The sequence below is a fragment of the Rhagoletis zephyria genome, unplaced genomic scaffold, assembly GCF_001687245.7.
Source record: "Rhagoletis zephyria isolate East Lansing unplaced genomic scaffold, Rhagoletis_zephyria_1.1 Rzeph_scaffold_00014, whole genome shotgun sequence".
In the NCBI taxonomy this organism is placed as follows: domain Eukaryota; kingdom Metazoa; phylum Arthropoda; class Insecta; order Diptera; family Tephritidae; genus Rhagoletis; species Rhagoletis zephyria.
In genome coordinates, this window is record NW_016157098.1 from 598965 (window position 1) to 614530 (window position 15566).

At 35.8% G+C, this 15566-nt stretch overlaps 3 protein-coding genes across 14 annotated transcripts in view; 1 reads left to right on the top strand and 2 right to left on the bottom strand.

The window, feature by feature from the left end:
• The window catches only part of Cadps (calcium-dependent secretion activator 1), a 390371-nt gene extending 379269 nt beyond the window's left edge, over positions 1-11102 (bottom strand). For 9 of the 12 annotated variants that reach the window (XM_017612228.1, XM_017612251.1, XM_017612245.1 and 6 more), the window contains exon 1: positions 10791-11096. The gene's annotated coding sequence lies outside the window, so the exon portion shown is untranslated. Of the gene's footprint in view, positions 1-10790 lie in introns of all 12 variants that reach the window. The other 3 variants (XM_017612170.1, XM_017612176.1, XM_017612182.1) reach the window with 3 other exon arrangements.
• Positions 11103-13631: 2529 nt separating this feature from the next.
• LOC108359923 (POC1 centriolar protein homolog) lies at positions 13632-14406 on the top strand. The gene is made up of 3 exons (XM_017612003.1): positions 13632-13795; positions 13912-14046; positions 14103-14406. Exons 1-3 carry the CDS (start codon positions 13632-13634, stop codon positions 14224-14226), a joined length of 423 nt encoding a protein of 140 aa, XP_017467492.1. The 3' UTR covers positions 14227-14406.
• A 34-nt stretch (positions 14407-14440) lies between these two features.
• Positions 14441-15148, bottom strand: LOC108360142 (POC1 centriolar protein homolog). The gene is made up of 3 exons (XM_017612331.1): positions 15023-15148; positions 14900-14965; positions 14441-14642 (listed from the first exon to the last, which is right to left on the bottom strand). The coding sequence occupies exons 1-3, from the start codon at positions 15111-15113 to the stop codon at positions 14623-14625; spliced, it is 177 nt and encodes a 58-aa protein (XP_017467820.1). The 5' UTR covers positions 15114-15148; the 3' UTR covers positions 14441-14622.
• Between the last annotated feature and the right edge of the window lie 418 nt (positions 15149-15566).

Sequence of the window (15566 nt, forward strand, 5' to 3'; positions counted from 1 at the left end):
AAACCAGATTACTGACAGAAAGAACTTTGTTTATTCCGAAGATACAATTCAACAAAGAATGTGATATAATAAATGTGAAGAAAGTAATATTCACAAAATATTTTTACTTAGTCTAACAAAATATAGGGAAAGCTTCGTCTTTAATAACTGCTCGGTAAATCGGACATATGTAGCGCTTTTGTATGAATTTTATCTGTATGCTTTCTATATGTTGAAAATATTGCATGGAACGCAGCATATAACACAGAGAATATTGTTTTGAGTTTTATCTTCAGTTAAAATTTCTGCATTATCATCACTTGCTTCACTATTTCCGAAAAATTTTACCTACTCTCAGACTTCTAAATTTGAACGTATACTAGGTACCAGTGTTGGGCAAATTTTTATTGTAAGGACAATTAACAATTAATTAATTGTTAATTGGTGCCATTACATGCTACACCGTCGGCCGCTGTGGTGTAGTCGTAAGCAGTGTGCGCTTTCACTCATCAGCACCTGGGTTCAAACCCTGGTCAAAGCAACATCGCAAAAATATAGAAAAAGGTTTTTTCTTAACAGCGGTCGTCCCTCGGCAGGCAATGGCAAACTTCCGAGTGTATTTCTGCCATGAAAAACAGCTTCTCATAAAAATGCAATCGCCGTTCGGAGTCGGCGTAAAACGGTAGGTCCCTCCGCTTTGTGTGACAACATCAAGGCGCACGCCACAAGTCGGAGGAGAAGCTCAGCCAAACACTAACATATGTGTAAGCGCCAATATATTATTATTATATAATAATAATATATTATATAATTGTGGAGAAAAACAATTAACAATTAATTAATTGTTAATTGTAGTGGAAAATAAAAATAATTGATTAATTGTTAATTGTAATGAAGAATAACAATTAACAATTAATTATCTAATTCTAGTGGTAGCAATTAACAATTTAATAATTGTTAATTGTGATTTTCTAAAGTTAACAATTAATTATTTTTTAATTGTTTCGTGCATTTTATTAAAAATTTACGTTTAAAGATGCCCACTACATAGGCCTGAGAAGTATGTGTTAAGACATAGAGAATCTTGAATAAGATTTTTGCAGTGACGGGCAAAATTGTATTTACTAAGTCTTTATTGACTATTTCGGTATTTTCAAGACTACTTCAGAGTTTTCGGAATTCTCTGGACTAATATCGGGATTTTTGGACTTTTTTGGCATTTTCGAGACTACTTCGGTATTATCGGGACTAATATTGGGATTTTTGTGTCTTTAGGGACTATTTCCGTATTTTCAACACTACTTCGGAGTTTTTGGGATTCTCTGGATTAATATCGGGATTTTTGGGATTTTGGGACTTTTAGGTATTTTCGAGACCACTTCGGTATTTTTAGGACTAATATTGGGATTTTTGGGTCTTTACGGACTATTACGGGATTTTCGAGACTCCTTTGGGATTTTCGGAACTTATATCGGGATTTGTGAGTCTTTGGGGTCTATTTCGGGATTTTCAGGACTATTTCGGGATTATCTAACCTACTTCCGGTATTTTTAGGGCTAATATTGGGATTTTTGAGTCTTTGGGGACTATTACGGGACTTTCGAGACTCCGACGGAATTTTCGGAGCTTATATAGGGATTTGTGGGTCTTTGGGGTCTATTTCGGGACTTTTGGGATTTTCGGGACTATTTCAGGATTCTCGAAACAACTCCTAAGATTAATAAAGGAGTCTGGTAAATTTGCAGTGCAGCAATGAATTCCCACCCCGCCTATATATCCCTTTCCTCTAAATCCTGCCTATAGGCCTTAAGTACAATGGGCAATACTGAATACTGACTGAGAGCTTGGAAAAATTGTACTTGTGTTTTTTTTTTTTTGGTCACCGACAATTCGATTCCATTCAGTTCCATATAGGCCTAGGACGTGGATGTGATAGCCATCCACATCCCAGGCCCGTTCGAACGAAATGTGTGAGACAGACATTTTAGTAGTTAAGAAATAAAACACTGATATATTGATCACCAAATACTTTATTGAAGAGTGAATGAATATATACCGATAGGCTATAGCCTCTTATAATAGTTTAAGTTGCATTTTAAACGACTCTCTTTTCGAACATACTGTCGGACAGTTTGTGACTCTTCGGCAGATTTGTCATTGTCGCGAAAGAAAAGAGCCTTTCAACTGCAGCTGACGATGGTAAAGGTGTGTTGTACTTAATGAAAATACTTTTTTTATTTTAAATATTTTTTTATTGAGCTTTGTACCACGATTGTTTATTAGGAAAACTTGAAAAAGCAACAAAGTCTAAGCGGTAGAAGTTATAGCAGCTATTTCAGAGTTCACCACATCTCATCAGACTTCTTTTTTTTCTAGACTTCAGCAGGGGGAAAAAAAAAGTCTGATGAGGAGATGTGGTGATCTCCGAAATAGCTGCTATAACGTCTACCGCTTAGACTTTGTTGCTTTTTCAAGTTTTCCTAATAAACAATCGTGGTACAAAGCTCAATAAAAAAATATTAAAAATAAAATGTTAATAAGCGACAATAACATTGACAAAAAGAAAATACTTTTTATTTCAGGATATCTATTGAGGAGTTGCAAGGCATAGCTTTCTTCAGCGAAAAAATGCAGCATTAAGAGTTCGGCTTCAGTGATTGGTGCGATCTGCGGCTTTTAAGCAAGTTAACTATGTATTTTTAAATCTTGTGTACGACAATGCCGAAATAGCTGCATTTTGCCTCAGGAGTGATGAAGTCAAACATAATTTTAAACCTTTTTTCGGCACTCTCTCTGTATGAATTGAGCAAAGGGTTGCAAAAAGAAAAATTGTTTTTCTTCTCAATTTTTTTTTAGTTTTTTTTTTAAAGCCACAAGGCACGGAAGAACTATCCCATAGTATGCGTTGGTCTCACTCTGCATTATGTCGAGGGCTTCTGCCAATGGCGCAGTACAGGTCAAATACTCTTGTATGTTCGAACTCATCCTCTCTGAAAGCATTTCTTATGTTTAGTGATCTATGTAAAAGCAAATTTTTTTCTTTAATGTTGTAAATTTGCTGGAGCGCATCAAACAGGCTATTCCATCTAGTCTCACCAGGTCGGCTTAACGTATGTTGTAATACGCTGTGCATTGTTTCAGAACTCTTTGGTCGTCCTGCAGCCTTCCACAAAACATTACACTTCTCTTTATCATCGCTGCATGCATATCGGACAATGGCGTGTCTTGCTCGTTTAGAACTTTGTTTGCATCTGTAGTTGCGCACAGGCTTAACGTATGCGCATAGCATCGGAAATGAGCAGGAAGTAAATTAATATTCGCGGGCTCCTCTGTATTTGATGGTTCGTCTTCTTCAACATCTGATTCAGAAGTGACTTCAGGTGGATGAGAGTCTGGCATATCTTCATCAGCAACATTAATATTAGTTAATTTCACACCGAATATTTTGAAAGCTTTAACGAAATTGCTGCCATTGTCCGTCACCGATGCAACGATTTTATTCGCATCGAGGTCAAAATCTGCATTAATTTCTTGGATGATTTCGGACAGTCGATCGTAGCTATGGACGCCTTTGAATCTTTGGCAAGCTAATGCAGCTGAAACTCTGCGCAGATCACTTGTGATCCAGTGCACTGTCACTCTGATAAAACTTCTCTTTCTGCTGGACCAAATATCTGTTGTTGTGCACACAAAGTCAACTACTTTTAGTTCCGACTTTATCTTCATAGCTTGCATTTCGTAGTGTTCTTCGATACGATGTCCCAGGGTACGCCGACTCATTAAGGCTAAGCCCATTTCAGAAATTTCCAAGTCCGTAAATAATATGGATCTTCAACTTCACGTAATGGGATCACGGAGTGTATAAAATATTTTAAAATATTTTCATCGAATTGTTCTTGGGTAACTTTATACCCATTTGATCTCCTTTTTACACTGTTTTTGGGTTTGACTATACTCGCTGAATCCTCTCTTTTTCCGTCATTCCTAACTTTTTTCACATATGCTTTGTACTCATCAACGCATTTGTTTCCATGTTTTCGCTTCAAGTGGCTCACAAAGTTGATGTACAATTATGATATCCTTTAACTTTAGTGATCACATCCCTAGGACGTTTCATACACAATGCCGTGATTTTATTACCTATGGACTCTTCATGTAAGGACTTGAAATATGTTCCATCAAGTAAGAGAAGACGCGTTTGCGAAGATGACGAGTCTTCGGCGCCATCAGTTGGGGGCACGGGTGGAGTCGGTTCTAATGACACATTAATCTCCAAATCATTCACTAAAATGTTGCTATTATTGTCAATATGCTCCATCGAAAAGGTTTTCTTAGTAGCTTAGTAAAAACACTATACTTAGGTTGATCAAACCAAAACACAAAACATTATGCGATTATTTGCCTTATCCTCACAATGTGTATATTTGTATAAATACGTGCAAGATATTTTTTTGAACTTTTGGTTTTTAGATAGATGACAGCTTTTGAAAAAATATTATCTGATAAAGCTTACTAATTTTATTAAAGTAAAGTACTTATTGCGGGGCACCGAAATTTCGCATATGGAAACTGCGCATTTAGACATTATTTCGAAACTGTGCATGATTGATTTATTTCGTCTTTACATATCGTCGTTTAAAGTACAAAACCGCGTATCAACAAAATGCTAAACCGCGTGTTAAGATAATGCAAAACCGCGTATGTAACGTTGCACAAATTCTTTTCTAATGGTTCTCTTTTTATAAAGCAATCGCATTTCTGGATAGTATATTTCAGGACGAATGGATAAGTATTGAGCCAAGAGCTGGTGTGAGCAAATCCAATTTTTGGCAGCAAATGTCAGTTACGCGGTTTTGCAGAAAGACGATACGCGGTTTTGTACTTTAAACCACGATATGCATTATTTCGGGTTTGAAACGAAAGTGTGCATATGCATAGTATGGGTAGTTTCCATATACACATTATTGCATATAAGAAATTCATAATTTCACGGAAAACCTTTATTATACGCATTCTTTCTTTAATGAGGACTACTCTAAATTGAATAATCCTTTATGTGCAAGGACGTCGCACTATGGGACTACAGCGGCCAAAATTAGTAAAAATGGACTAGTGAATTCTGAAAAACCAAATTCATAGCAAAATATCAAACAAATCAAAAAGAATTGTTGATAAAAATGCATAATTGCAGTCATACGACGATCTCGAAATAGTGCCGAAAGTCCCATTATATACAGAAATAGTCTCGAAAATCTCAAAAATCCGGATATAAATCCCGAGAATCCCGAAGTTGTCTCGAAAACCAAAATATCCTCAAAAGTCGCAAAAATCCCGATATTAGTCACGAGAATCCTGACAACTCCGAAGTAGTGTCGAAAATCCCGAAATAGACTCTAAAGACCCAAAAATCCTGATATTCAGCCCTATTCTGCATTTCGATTACGTTCCCGCATTCCGCTCCGCAAGAATCGAACTTAGGTATTCTGCGTTACGATCGAATCGAAAGAGGAAGAGGAAGAGAGAAAACATCTTTCGAAATCAGCTGTTTGCCTAGGAATGTGTGAAATCGAAACAAAACAAAGAAATATTTGCCACCAAACTATAGCAGCTTAAGAAGTTAAAGTTTGTAAATATTTTAAAATAACTGCATAAATCTAGCATCACTGTAATTTAAAAATAAAATTTCGTTTGCTCTTAATTTAGTGGAAACATAATTATAAGAATGAAATCCATAGCCGCGGCGTTATTGCTTGAAGAGGAGAACGAGGCCCAGATTGCTGATGCAGAAGTTGAAAGGCGGAGATTTAGGGACATGTTTGATCTTTTTCAGATGAGTGAAGAGTCATAAACTCATCATGAACCGTATTACTCACCGCTCAAAGCCAGTGAAATTATAAACGTTGTTTGAGCACCCCACAACATTTGCATTTACAAAACGTGGAAGATTTGAACGCAAATGAATTCCAATTTGAAATCCGTCAGGAGGAGGGGAAGAACAAAGCTTATCCTCCCTCCATAGCAAATCGAATTCGAGACAACATACAACCTCTTTTTAAAAACTTAGTAAAAACGAGTGCAATAATAAAAGCATCTTTTTTATGCAACTTCACATTTTATGTATGTACATACCTCTATTAATTTTTTATACAAAGAATAAATTGTATTCAGTGCATTTCACAGTCTTATTTATAGATGATGAAAACAAAAACGCCTGTGCTTCCTCTTTGAAACCCACGCGCAATATCCATTATTGCCATTATTAGAGCCAATTTTTCGTATTGCCCGTATTACCGCTCGCGAAAACACAGAAATCGAGAAAATTCATTTATGATGACTTTTACAATCATGCACAGTATATTTTACTTAATTTTTTTTATAAAATTTTATTATTTAAACCCCCGAAAATAACAATCGAAGCGTTCTCCGTCAACAAATTTGCAACTTAGAAAAACGGAGCTACGATCTAAATGTAGAATAGATATAATCGTAAATTTCGAAGACTGATCGAAAGGAAACGGAACGCAGAATACCAAAGTTGCCAAACAGAAAATTTCGATTCGAGTCGAAACGCAGAATAGGGCTGATATTGCTCCTCCGTTATAGGCTTTGATTATAAATATATTCCGATTCGTGCTGATTGTTTCCGCCTCTATACATTAAAGAAAATGATCACGTGCTTTTAAATTGATGCAATATGTGCATAGCGGCCCGTGAATTTTCACTCCAGGGACGGAATTTTCTCTCGACGGCCCTGTGCCATGGTGTTTAGAGGTGCGTACTATCACTCCTTAGGAAGTTAGCCCGTCGGAAGGGAATGGCGAACCTCAGATTGTATTTCTGCCTTGAAAAAGCCTCTCAGAAAAACCATTTCCCGTCCGGAGGCGGCGTAAAATGGTAGGTTCCTCCAATTGTTTAACGACATCAGGATGCACAGCACAAATTGGAACTCCGCCAAACTCTTAGCAAAAGTGTAAGCGCCCGAAACATTATTATTAGATATTGCTAAAGATTGATGACAGAAAAATTCTGATTTATGGATGCTTTTACAGTAATGTAAATGTTTTGGGTGTAACACTTGAATGTATTGAAAATTTGGTAAAACTTAATTTTATTGTACGTTTTTCAAGCCTTTTTGGATGGATACACCCGATTTCGCCAGCTTCTAGATAATAGAATAGTTCGTTGCCTATTGACCAAGTTTATTTAACACGCATCGTGGACCATCTCTCCCAAAACTTCCTTCAATATGTCTACTCGAAAGAAGCCTTAACGGGCTACAAATTTGTTAGTTCAATGATATGTTCAATTAACACTTTGACCACATATTCCTAGTGTAATTAAGTAATTTCTTTATTTCCTTTAAAAGATATTCGACGTAGGATATTTCAACAAATTTAAAATTTGAATTAGAGCTAAGCTTGTCTTTTTTAAAAATATTAATTGTTAAATAATATTTGTGCATTTTAGATGACTTGAAAGTAAAGAAATTCCTTTAGCATCCACCAAATGGAAATTAGCTTTCACTAAGATTTTATGGTACATACTCGTATTACGTGCCCAGTACCAGATTGTTTAGCAATACTCTGCTATATATCTGTAACAGCCTTACAATATTTTAAATATATTAAAATATATCATAACGTAAACCTTCATGATTAAATTTGCCGAAATTTTAAAATTTCCCGAAGGAGAGCTTGTGGTTACATATAGCCGAAAAACCTAGCTACTAGCTTTAGTAAGCCAACGGGAGTGAACAATTACTACCTTACAAGTACTATCCTGCAAAAATTTGAGGACCAGGTGGTCCACTGAGTCGTAGTTTTAAAGTATGTGCAAGAGGACCAGGTTGCATACTAGTAACTTGTTATACTGACCTGGACCACTTCAAACGTAAAAAACTGATATATGTGTTGAATACCCCTACTTCGTGGCCCATCGGCAATATGATTCGGTTGCCGAGTGTGCCATGTTCCAAAAGGATTAGTTTTCTAGGTGGTTCCAAGTTATGCAGCGGTAGACCAGAAGTGGTCCCATGTTATGCAGCGTTGGACCAGAGGTGATCAGGTCCAATGACTTGGCAATGTTAATGTAACCATATTTTCTTCATAAATTTGGACCATTTTGGTTACTAGTGTTGGTTACAAGGCAGTGTGGTTCTGTACTGGTATTTAACCTAGTCCCACTCTTAGCAGGGTAGTTTCATGTTTGCCAAATTTTCTCAACAAAAACAATGAGAAACTGCAATCGCCATCTGGTACAAGGGTTTCGCATCTGTTGAAAGAGCGTTTCCGTGTTCTGTTTTTAAAAGTGGGGCATATTTCCCAAAAAATTCGATCTAAATCAGTTGCCACCTGGAATATAATGTTTGTTTGTTAAGTAACGAAAAGATATGATGCAAATTAAAGGGAAATAAACAGGCTATGCTCACCCGACTCTGCTCACATGTTTCAATAAATTGTGTTAAATGCCCCCTAGCGCTTTGGAGGAAACAAACAAACCAATGTAGTGGTCTGCCTAACCACCCTGCAAAAATCGTTGGACCATGTGGTCCAATTGTGCCATATTGGAGTACTTGCTCCAATACACCTCTGTAATGTAGTAGCGGACCAACTCGTGCCTCTACACCAGCTTATTGTTACGCGACCATTGTTTTAATTGTTTGTTGTAATTACTACATGCTGTTCGTTAGGCTGTGTTGCTAAGAGGTACTCCACGAAGTAATATAGTCCTGCGTAGGGACACGAATTTCGATACGATACTATACCATATCGATACTTTTGCCATTCGATACCGATACTTTTTACTCGATATTTTTAAGACGATACTTTTTAGAATCGAGTACCAGAACCCTTGTAGTAATAATATATTGTACATTATATGTACTCAAAATAATTGTCTTTTATTAATTTTGTTGTGATGTGGCATTTTTATGTCAAAATGTTAAAAACTAAAATGAAAAGTGTAATAAAATAAATAAATAAGTTAGATACATACATATATGATTTTTATTATATTTTCTCGGTAGACCTTCTGCTAAAATCGCCTATATGTCTACACTTTATTAGATAGCAAGCTTAATTTCAGATTTACTTTTTGAAAAAACGTAGATAATAAGAATAGGGACAACACGTTATAATAGTAGCGAGTGTGAGTTACAGGGGCGTGCCTTCTCTGTTAATCCAATCAAAAAACCGATTTGGGTAAAAGAGAAGGCACGCTCTTGTTACTCACACTCGCTACAATTATAACGTTCTTTGAAGGTACTAATGTGTACCCGATATATTTACATCGATACTTTAAATGAGTACCATATCGATACATTCGGTTCGATATCGTACCCCTAGTCCTGCCCTAGGATATCGCAATGTTAATTGGACCGCATTATTATATGCATTCGGTTAAGTTTAGAGTACTCCTTGGATCTTAAGGAATACTCTAACATGCGAGCACTGAGTAGTCGCGATTTTTGCAGAGTATATTTTAAATTTGCGTAATATTCTGTTTGTTGTACCGGTATTCGTAGCTTTACCATCTCATCAAATACTAAAAAAACTAGTAAGAGATTAATTCTCCCCCACAAAAAACTCGCATATTGGTTTATTTTTAGTTTTACCGCCTTCTTTGTAAATTTGTAGGTAAAGTTCTTGAGTGATTCCTATGTCAGGTTCCTTAACCATTTTATCATGATGTTTTCCACTAAAGTTTTGCCATGTTATTAATGAGTCATATTTTCTGCCATCAATGCCAAATATTTGAGCCCATGCACTGTTTTTGTCGAACATAATGTCCACACTTCTTTTTTTTTATTTTTAAAGCATCGTATTTTTTCGAATAAGGACCTTGCTTCAAAGGTGTATTTGGCATGGAAATTACATCAACATTCATAATCAATGAATCCCGATAGAATGTCGAAACTGGGCTGAAAGGTGGCAGTGTTGATTTCGCAATTTCCTTATCCACTATACATTCAGGAGTTGTGTGCTTTCTTTAAATGTATCAGGATTCAAAGCAGGAATAAAATAAGATTTTCCTGGAATTTATGCCATGAATTAACTCTATAGACGTCATGCCTAATCTGCGTCTGAAATAACTTTAACGGGCCCATTGAAGTTATGTCGGTTACCTTCCTTATCATGAAGTTTACAGAAAGGTGAAACGATATTTAATAGGTGCGCCGGGTATATAAAGTTCGGTTTCGTCCGAACCTATACTTCTTTTCTTGTTTTTAGCAAAATTGTATCCGTATCATTTTGTTTCAATACTCTTCACACATCCAACTGTATGTAAAATAATACCAATTTAAGTAATAAGAAGTGTAACAAAAGATTTGTTCAATGTTCAAAAACCTTCACTTCAACATGCCTACGCTTCTGGTATGGCTATAGAAAAATTAAAGAAGTAATATAGAGGTAAATGTATCAACAAGCTGAGAAGAGGAAGAAGTAGCCAAAGCTGACTACTACTTCTGGCAACACCACCAAAAGCTTGCCATCGGTGATGTGGACGAAACACTGTGACAGTATCATTTAAATGGAGGACTCAATGTTTTTAATGTGAAACATTTTCATAAAATTTCTTTTTTGTTTTCCTAACCACTTTGCTTTTTATGTTTGCCACAGCAGTCTGTCAGCTGATAGTTGCACTGCTGTTACTAACTGATTAGAATCTTTGATGAATTTATTACTATATATAAAAAAGCGCATGCGCAGGAAATAATTTGTTATTTGCAATTTTTTTTTTTTAAATAAATATATTTTGTTTGCTTTCGATGCTATAAAATGTATTTATTCAATTTTCAATTCGATGCTTACCTTCTCTGTCCCCTACTCTTTTCTTATGTTTGTATGTATTTTATTTTATTATTATCAACTTTTGGTGTTTGTGAAATTAACTGTTTGTGTGTTTCCTTTTGTATCAAAGCACATCATCTCTATCTAATTACAAAATACACAATATAATAGTTTAGAAATATTTGCCCACAAATTTTTTACTATATTTGACGCACGAAAACCTGAACCAAATATTGATGTAAACAGAAAAAATTGTTGCACGAAAAAAGTGCTTTATTTTATTTATAACCTATAGCACACACGCAAGACTTAACGAAAAAACCTACAATTAACAGATATTGCAAACCACTTTTACATTGCGCCGAAGCGAACCCAGAGCTGCCATCTGTACAAAGTTGAATTGCATACATTTGGGTCGTTCACATATAAAATTACATTTTTCGCCGCATGACCATACTACATACATTTCTGGTAGTTCCACCACTTTTTGTGCTAAATTTCATTTCTACCACATTTTACAATTGTTGCTTTTTCGGAATTTGGTTCATCCTCCTATCCTCAATTTTCGGTTTATTTTATTTTAATTGCACAATTTTTAATTCTCCTTAATTCGTGTTAGTACATACATATGTACTTATTGCACACCGTCTTCAAAAGAGTCACAACTAAAAATTTGGCATTTTTGAAACTATGCGCTAAAAATTTACACAGAGCTTTTATTTACCTTTCAGCAAAAGCTGGAGCAAATTTTGGTATAATTTGTTTAAAAACCCAAAGGTAAAGTCGCACCTACCCATATGATTAGCATGTGCTACGAAATAGTTTTTCGCATTTTCTGACGAACGTATTATTTTGAGTTGTGACTCTTTTGAAGACGGTGTGCGATATGTATGTATATTCGTTTCAAAACATTGCTATGCGTTAGAGTGGGTGTAAACTGTATACCTATGCTTTGGCTACAAAATCACAATCTCTAGCTGGGAAATGGAAATGCTCTGTGTAAATCCTTTTTCATATGGAAATTTTTACAAGTACACGTTAGCGTTTCCTGAGAAGTGTCAACCAAGAACGAAAAATGTAACTAAAAATTTCGGTTGGTAATCGTTTCATGGACGGTGTTGCTCAGTTTCTTCCATATAAAAACGAATTCGAGCATAATACATACATAGATAATTTTATGGGCAATTCTCAATTAGTTCGAACTTTCGCATGACTCGCTAGTTTTTATTCGGACACATAATTTTCGCTGGTTTACTAACAAAAATCAGGCTATGTAAATGCAAAAAAATGATCACCGTACATAAAATTGGGACATTTTCCTAAATAAAAGTGTGACGATCGTATTATTTTTTATTATTACGTTGCAAAAATTGATGCGTTGCTTGCTTATGTTTGAGTTCATAATTAACTGGTAGTATTTGGAGAAGACAATAGTTAGAAGTATGTGCTTGCAATAGAAAAGAAGTTATGAATAGTCAAAGTGGCGTGACTCCATTTTTTAAATTCTGACACTCGCGGTTTTTATGATATCCTGTAGTTGGTAAGCCTCAAGCTTACGCCGATAGATATTGCGGCGGCGGCGTCGTCAATCTTAGAAATAGTCGGCGTCTCAAATAGCGCCGGCGCATCTGACCATTAGCCACATACCAAAGAACATAGGAAACCAATTCTTGTTTTCAATTTCGCAAAATACTGCTAAAAAGGTCGCCTAATAAATATTTGGAATCGGTGCATGTGCATGTTTATTAAACCATACACCATTTTCAATATTCTCGTTTCAGTTCGCAAATATTGTTTACTTTTTTAATAACAAAATAAACAACTTATCGTTGTGAAAGGTTAGTGAATTTGGAATAATTTAGTTATATATTTTACTAGACTCAGAAAAAGGTTTAGTTATAATTACCAAGATTTGGTTATAGTGACCAAGTGGCATAGTTGGATATGGCGAAATAAATATCTAGTTCACGAAAGTCTGCAATTTACTTGAGACTTCTAGTTGGGACAAATGTATTTTTGTTAATAATTACGAAACGACTACCTTGAGTGGACAATATTGTTAGTTGAATAAAATCATTGTTGAGCAAATATAAACAATGCTTTGGTTGATACAAGTTTTCAATTAATTTTGTGAACTTGCTGTAGACTTGAATCAGCTAATAGTTTATTATTGGAAAAAAAAGTTTCAGTTTGACACAAATAAAAATTTACTCGAAGGTTGTTGTGTTTACTTTCTTCTTTTATGATGTATTGTGGAACGATTTTCCGTCATCCCTTGTCAAATTTGGTTTGGAGACAAACCGGTTTCGGCGTTGTGCCATCTTCAGTGTCATTTTTCGTTCGTTCGTTTAAGTAGACCGATTTGCTTTTTCCTTGGCTAAATAGATACTTTCAAATAATAATTCACATGACTTATATATATACAGTGAGAAACCCCGGTTGGCATCAAACTTTATATTTCTAAATAACTATGCATTGTGTACAAATACAAGTGAGATATCTTAGCAATAGACGTCATCCTGGGCCACAGCTGCGATCATCTGTTTTTTAGAGTTGCTTATTTTGGTCTAAACTGCTCTTTTTTGACCTGAGTTGCATTAAATAGTCTCTTAAAACTTGGTAGTATTTGTTGTTCAAATGGTAACATATATGCCCAAAAACTTGAAAAATATTAAATGATTGCTTTTTAAAAATGCTATTTACAAAATTTCGTTTTGATTGCGACATTCGAAATATTCAGATTATCAAAGTTTTTCACATATGTTTTAAGATTTTAAAGCTTTTTAAAAGTACGGTAGAATGCAACAATGTGCTTGAATTTGTTTGCATCTTCGTCAGCTTATTCGTTTGCAGACTAGAAAAATGGCGAAAAGCCATCAAAATACTGATTCAAAATACACATCTTTCACTGGACACCGCAAATGGGTGCGCGCAGCAAAATTCAGCCCTAATGGTAAGTTAATTTCAGCGTGCGGCGATGACAAGTTAAGAATTTGCGATACATTTTCGGGCGAATGTGTGCGAACGTTCACCGGGGGAAGAGGTATGGGACGACAGCTGGCATGGCATCCAGACGGTAATCTGGTGGCTTTAGCATTAGCATTAAGTTGTAACCGCTTTAAGATATTTGACATTGCTGCAGGCGAGCTAATACAGTGCATTCGTCGCCGGAGAATGATGTTGCATTTCACTCAAGTGGAAATTTCTTGGTGACTGGCGGCGATGACGATACAATAAGATTGCTTGATTTATTAGAAGGTCGACCAATTTATACACGGTAGTAGTGCACTTTAGCGGAACCATATAATATAAATTTTTTCCTGTATTCAACAGTTGCTCGTTTGGAAATCTAATTTGCATACATTTGATGCCAATAGCTCTCGCAACAAACAAGCCAGTTCTCAAAGAGTCCAAATTGAGTTTAGTCATGCAACAGCTCCACATAACTCCGCCATAGACACACCAGTTGCTGCAGTACCAAAAAGCTGTGATGACAGTATTTTAATTGATCCACGACAATCGGTGGCATATGAAATGCGTGATAGAAATTTTCTGGTGCTTGATAGCCAATATACTACAAGAGTGCAACACTACAAGTGAAATGCTGTGATAGTAATTTTTCTTAAATTTCCATCTTTTATTTGCATTTACATTAAGAAGCTTATCACGCATTTCATATGCCACCGATTGTCGTGGATCAATTAAAATACTGTCATCACAGCTTTTTGGTACTGCAGCAACTGGTGTGTCTATGGCGGAGTTATGTGGAGCTGTTGCATGACTAAAATCAATTTGGACTCTTTGAGAACTGGCTTGTTTGTTGCGAGAGCTATTGGCATCAAATGTATGCAAATTAGATTTCCAAACGAGCAACTGTTCAATACAGGAAAAAATTTATATTATATGGTTCCGCTAAAGTGCACTACTACCGTGTATAAATTGGTCGACCTTCGAATAAATCAAGCAATCTTATTGTATCGTCATCGCCGCCAGTCACCAAGAAATTTCCACTTGAGTGAAATGCAACATCATTCTCCGGCGACGAATGCACTGTATTAGCTCGCCTGCAGCAATGTCAAATATCTTAAAGCGGTTACAACTTAATGCTAATGCTAAAGCCACCAGATTACCGTCTGGATGCCATGCCAGCTGTCGTCCCATACCTCTTCCCACGGTGAACGTTCGCACACATTCGCCCGAAAATGTATCGCAAATTCTTAACTTGTCATCGCCGCACGCTGAAATTAACTTACCATTAGGGCTGAATTTTGCTGCGCGCACCCATTTGCGGTGTCCAGTGAAAGATGTGTATTTTGAATCAGTATTTTGATGGCTGTTCGCCATTTTTCTAGTCTGCAAACGAATAAGCTGACGAAGATGCAAACAAATTCAAGCGACATTGTTGCATTCTACCGTACTTTTAAAAAGCTTTAAAATCTTAAAACATATGTGAAAAACTTTGATAATCTGATATTCGAATGTCGAATCAACGATGTAATTTTAAGCATATAAATTTCATTTGCATATACGGTCTGAAGTACTATGTCGAAAGGCGGTTTATAATCGGCTCTTATTAAGAGGAATTATAGACTAAGAATTGACTTGTATATCGGAAATGCATTATTTCTAAAAGGAGGTTCCAAATCATATCTTTCAAGGTTTTACTATGCTTCGAAGCTACTTCATCGAACGATATGTTACCATTTGAACAACAAATACTACCATGTTTTAAGAGACTATTTAATGCAACTCAGGTCAAAAAAGAGCAGTTTAGACCAAAATAAGCAACTCTAAAAA

Bases quoted from the DNA above. Each gene is read 5' to 3' on its own strand.
- LOC108360142 (XM_017612331.1), bottom strand. From the start codon at position 15,113: ATGGCGAACAGCCATCAAAATACTGATTCAAAATACACATCTTTCACT. The intron at 14,966-15,022 runs GTAAGTTAATTT...ATACATTTTCGG, and splicing joins AGCAAAATTCAGCCCTAATG to GCGAATGTGTGCGAACGTTC. The intron at 14,643-14,899 runs GTAATCTGGTGG...TGTATTGAACAG, and splicing joins GCTGGCATGGCATCCAGACG to TTGCTCGTTTGGAAATCTAA.
- LOC108359923 (XM_017612003.1), top strand. From the start codon at position 13,632: ATGGCGAAAAGCCATCAAAATACTGATTCAAAATACACATCTTTCACT. The intron at 13,796-13,911 runs GTTCACCGGGGG...ACATTGCTGCAG, and splicing joins TCGGGCGAATGTGTGCGAAC to GCGAGCTAATACAGTGCATT. The intron at 14,047-14,102 runs GTAGTAGTGCAC...TGTATTCAACAG, and splicing joins GGTCGACCAATTTATACACG to TTGCTCGTTTGGAAATCTAA.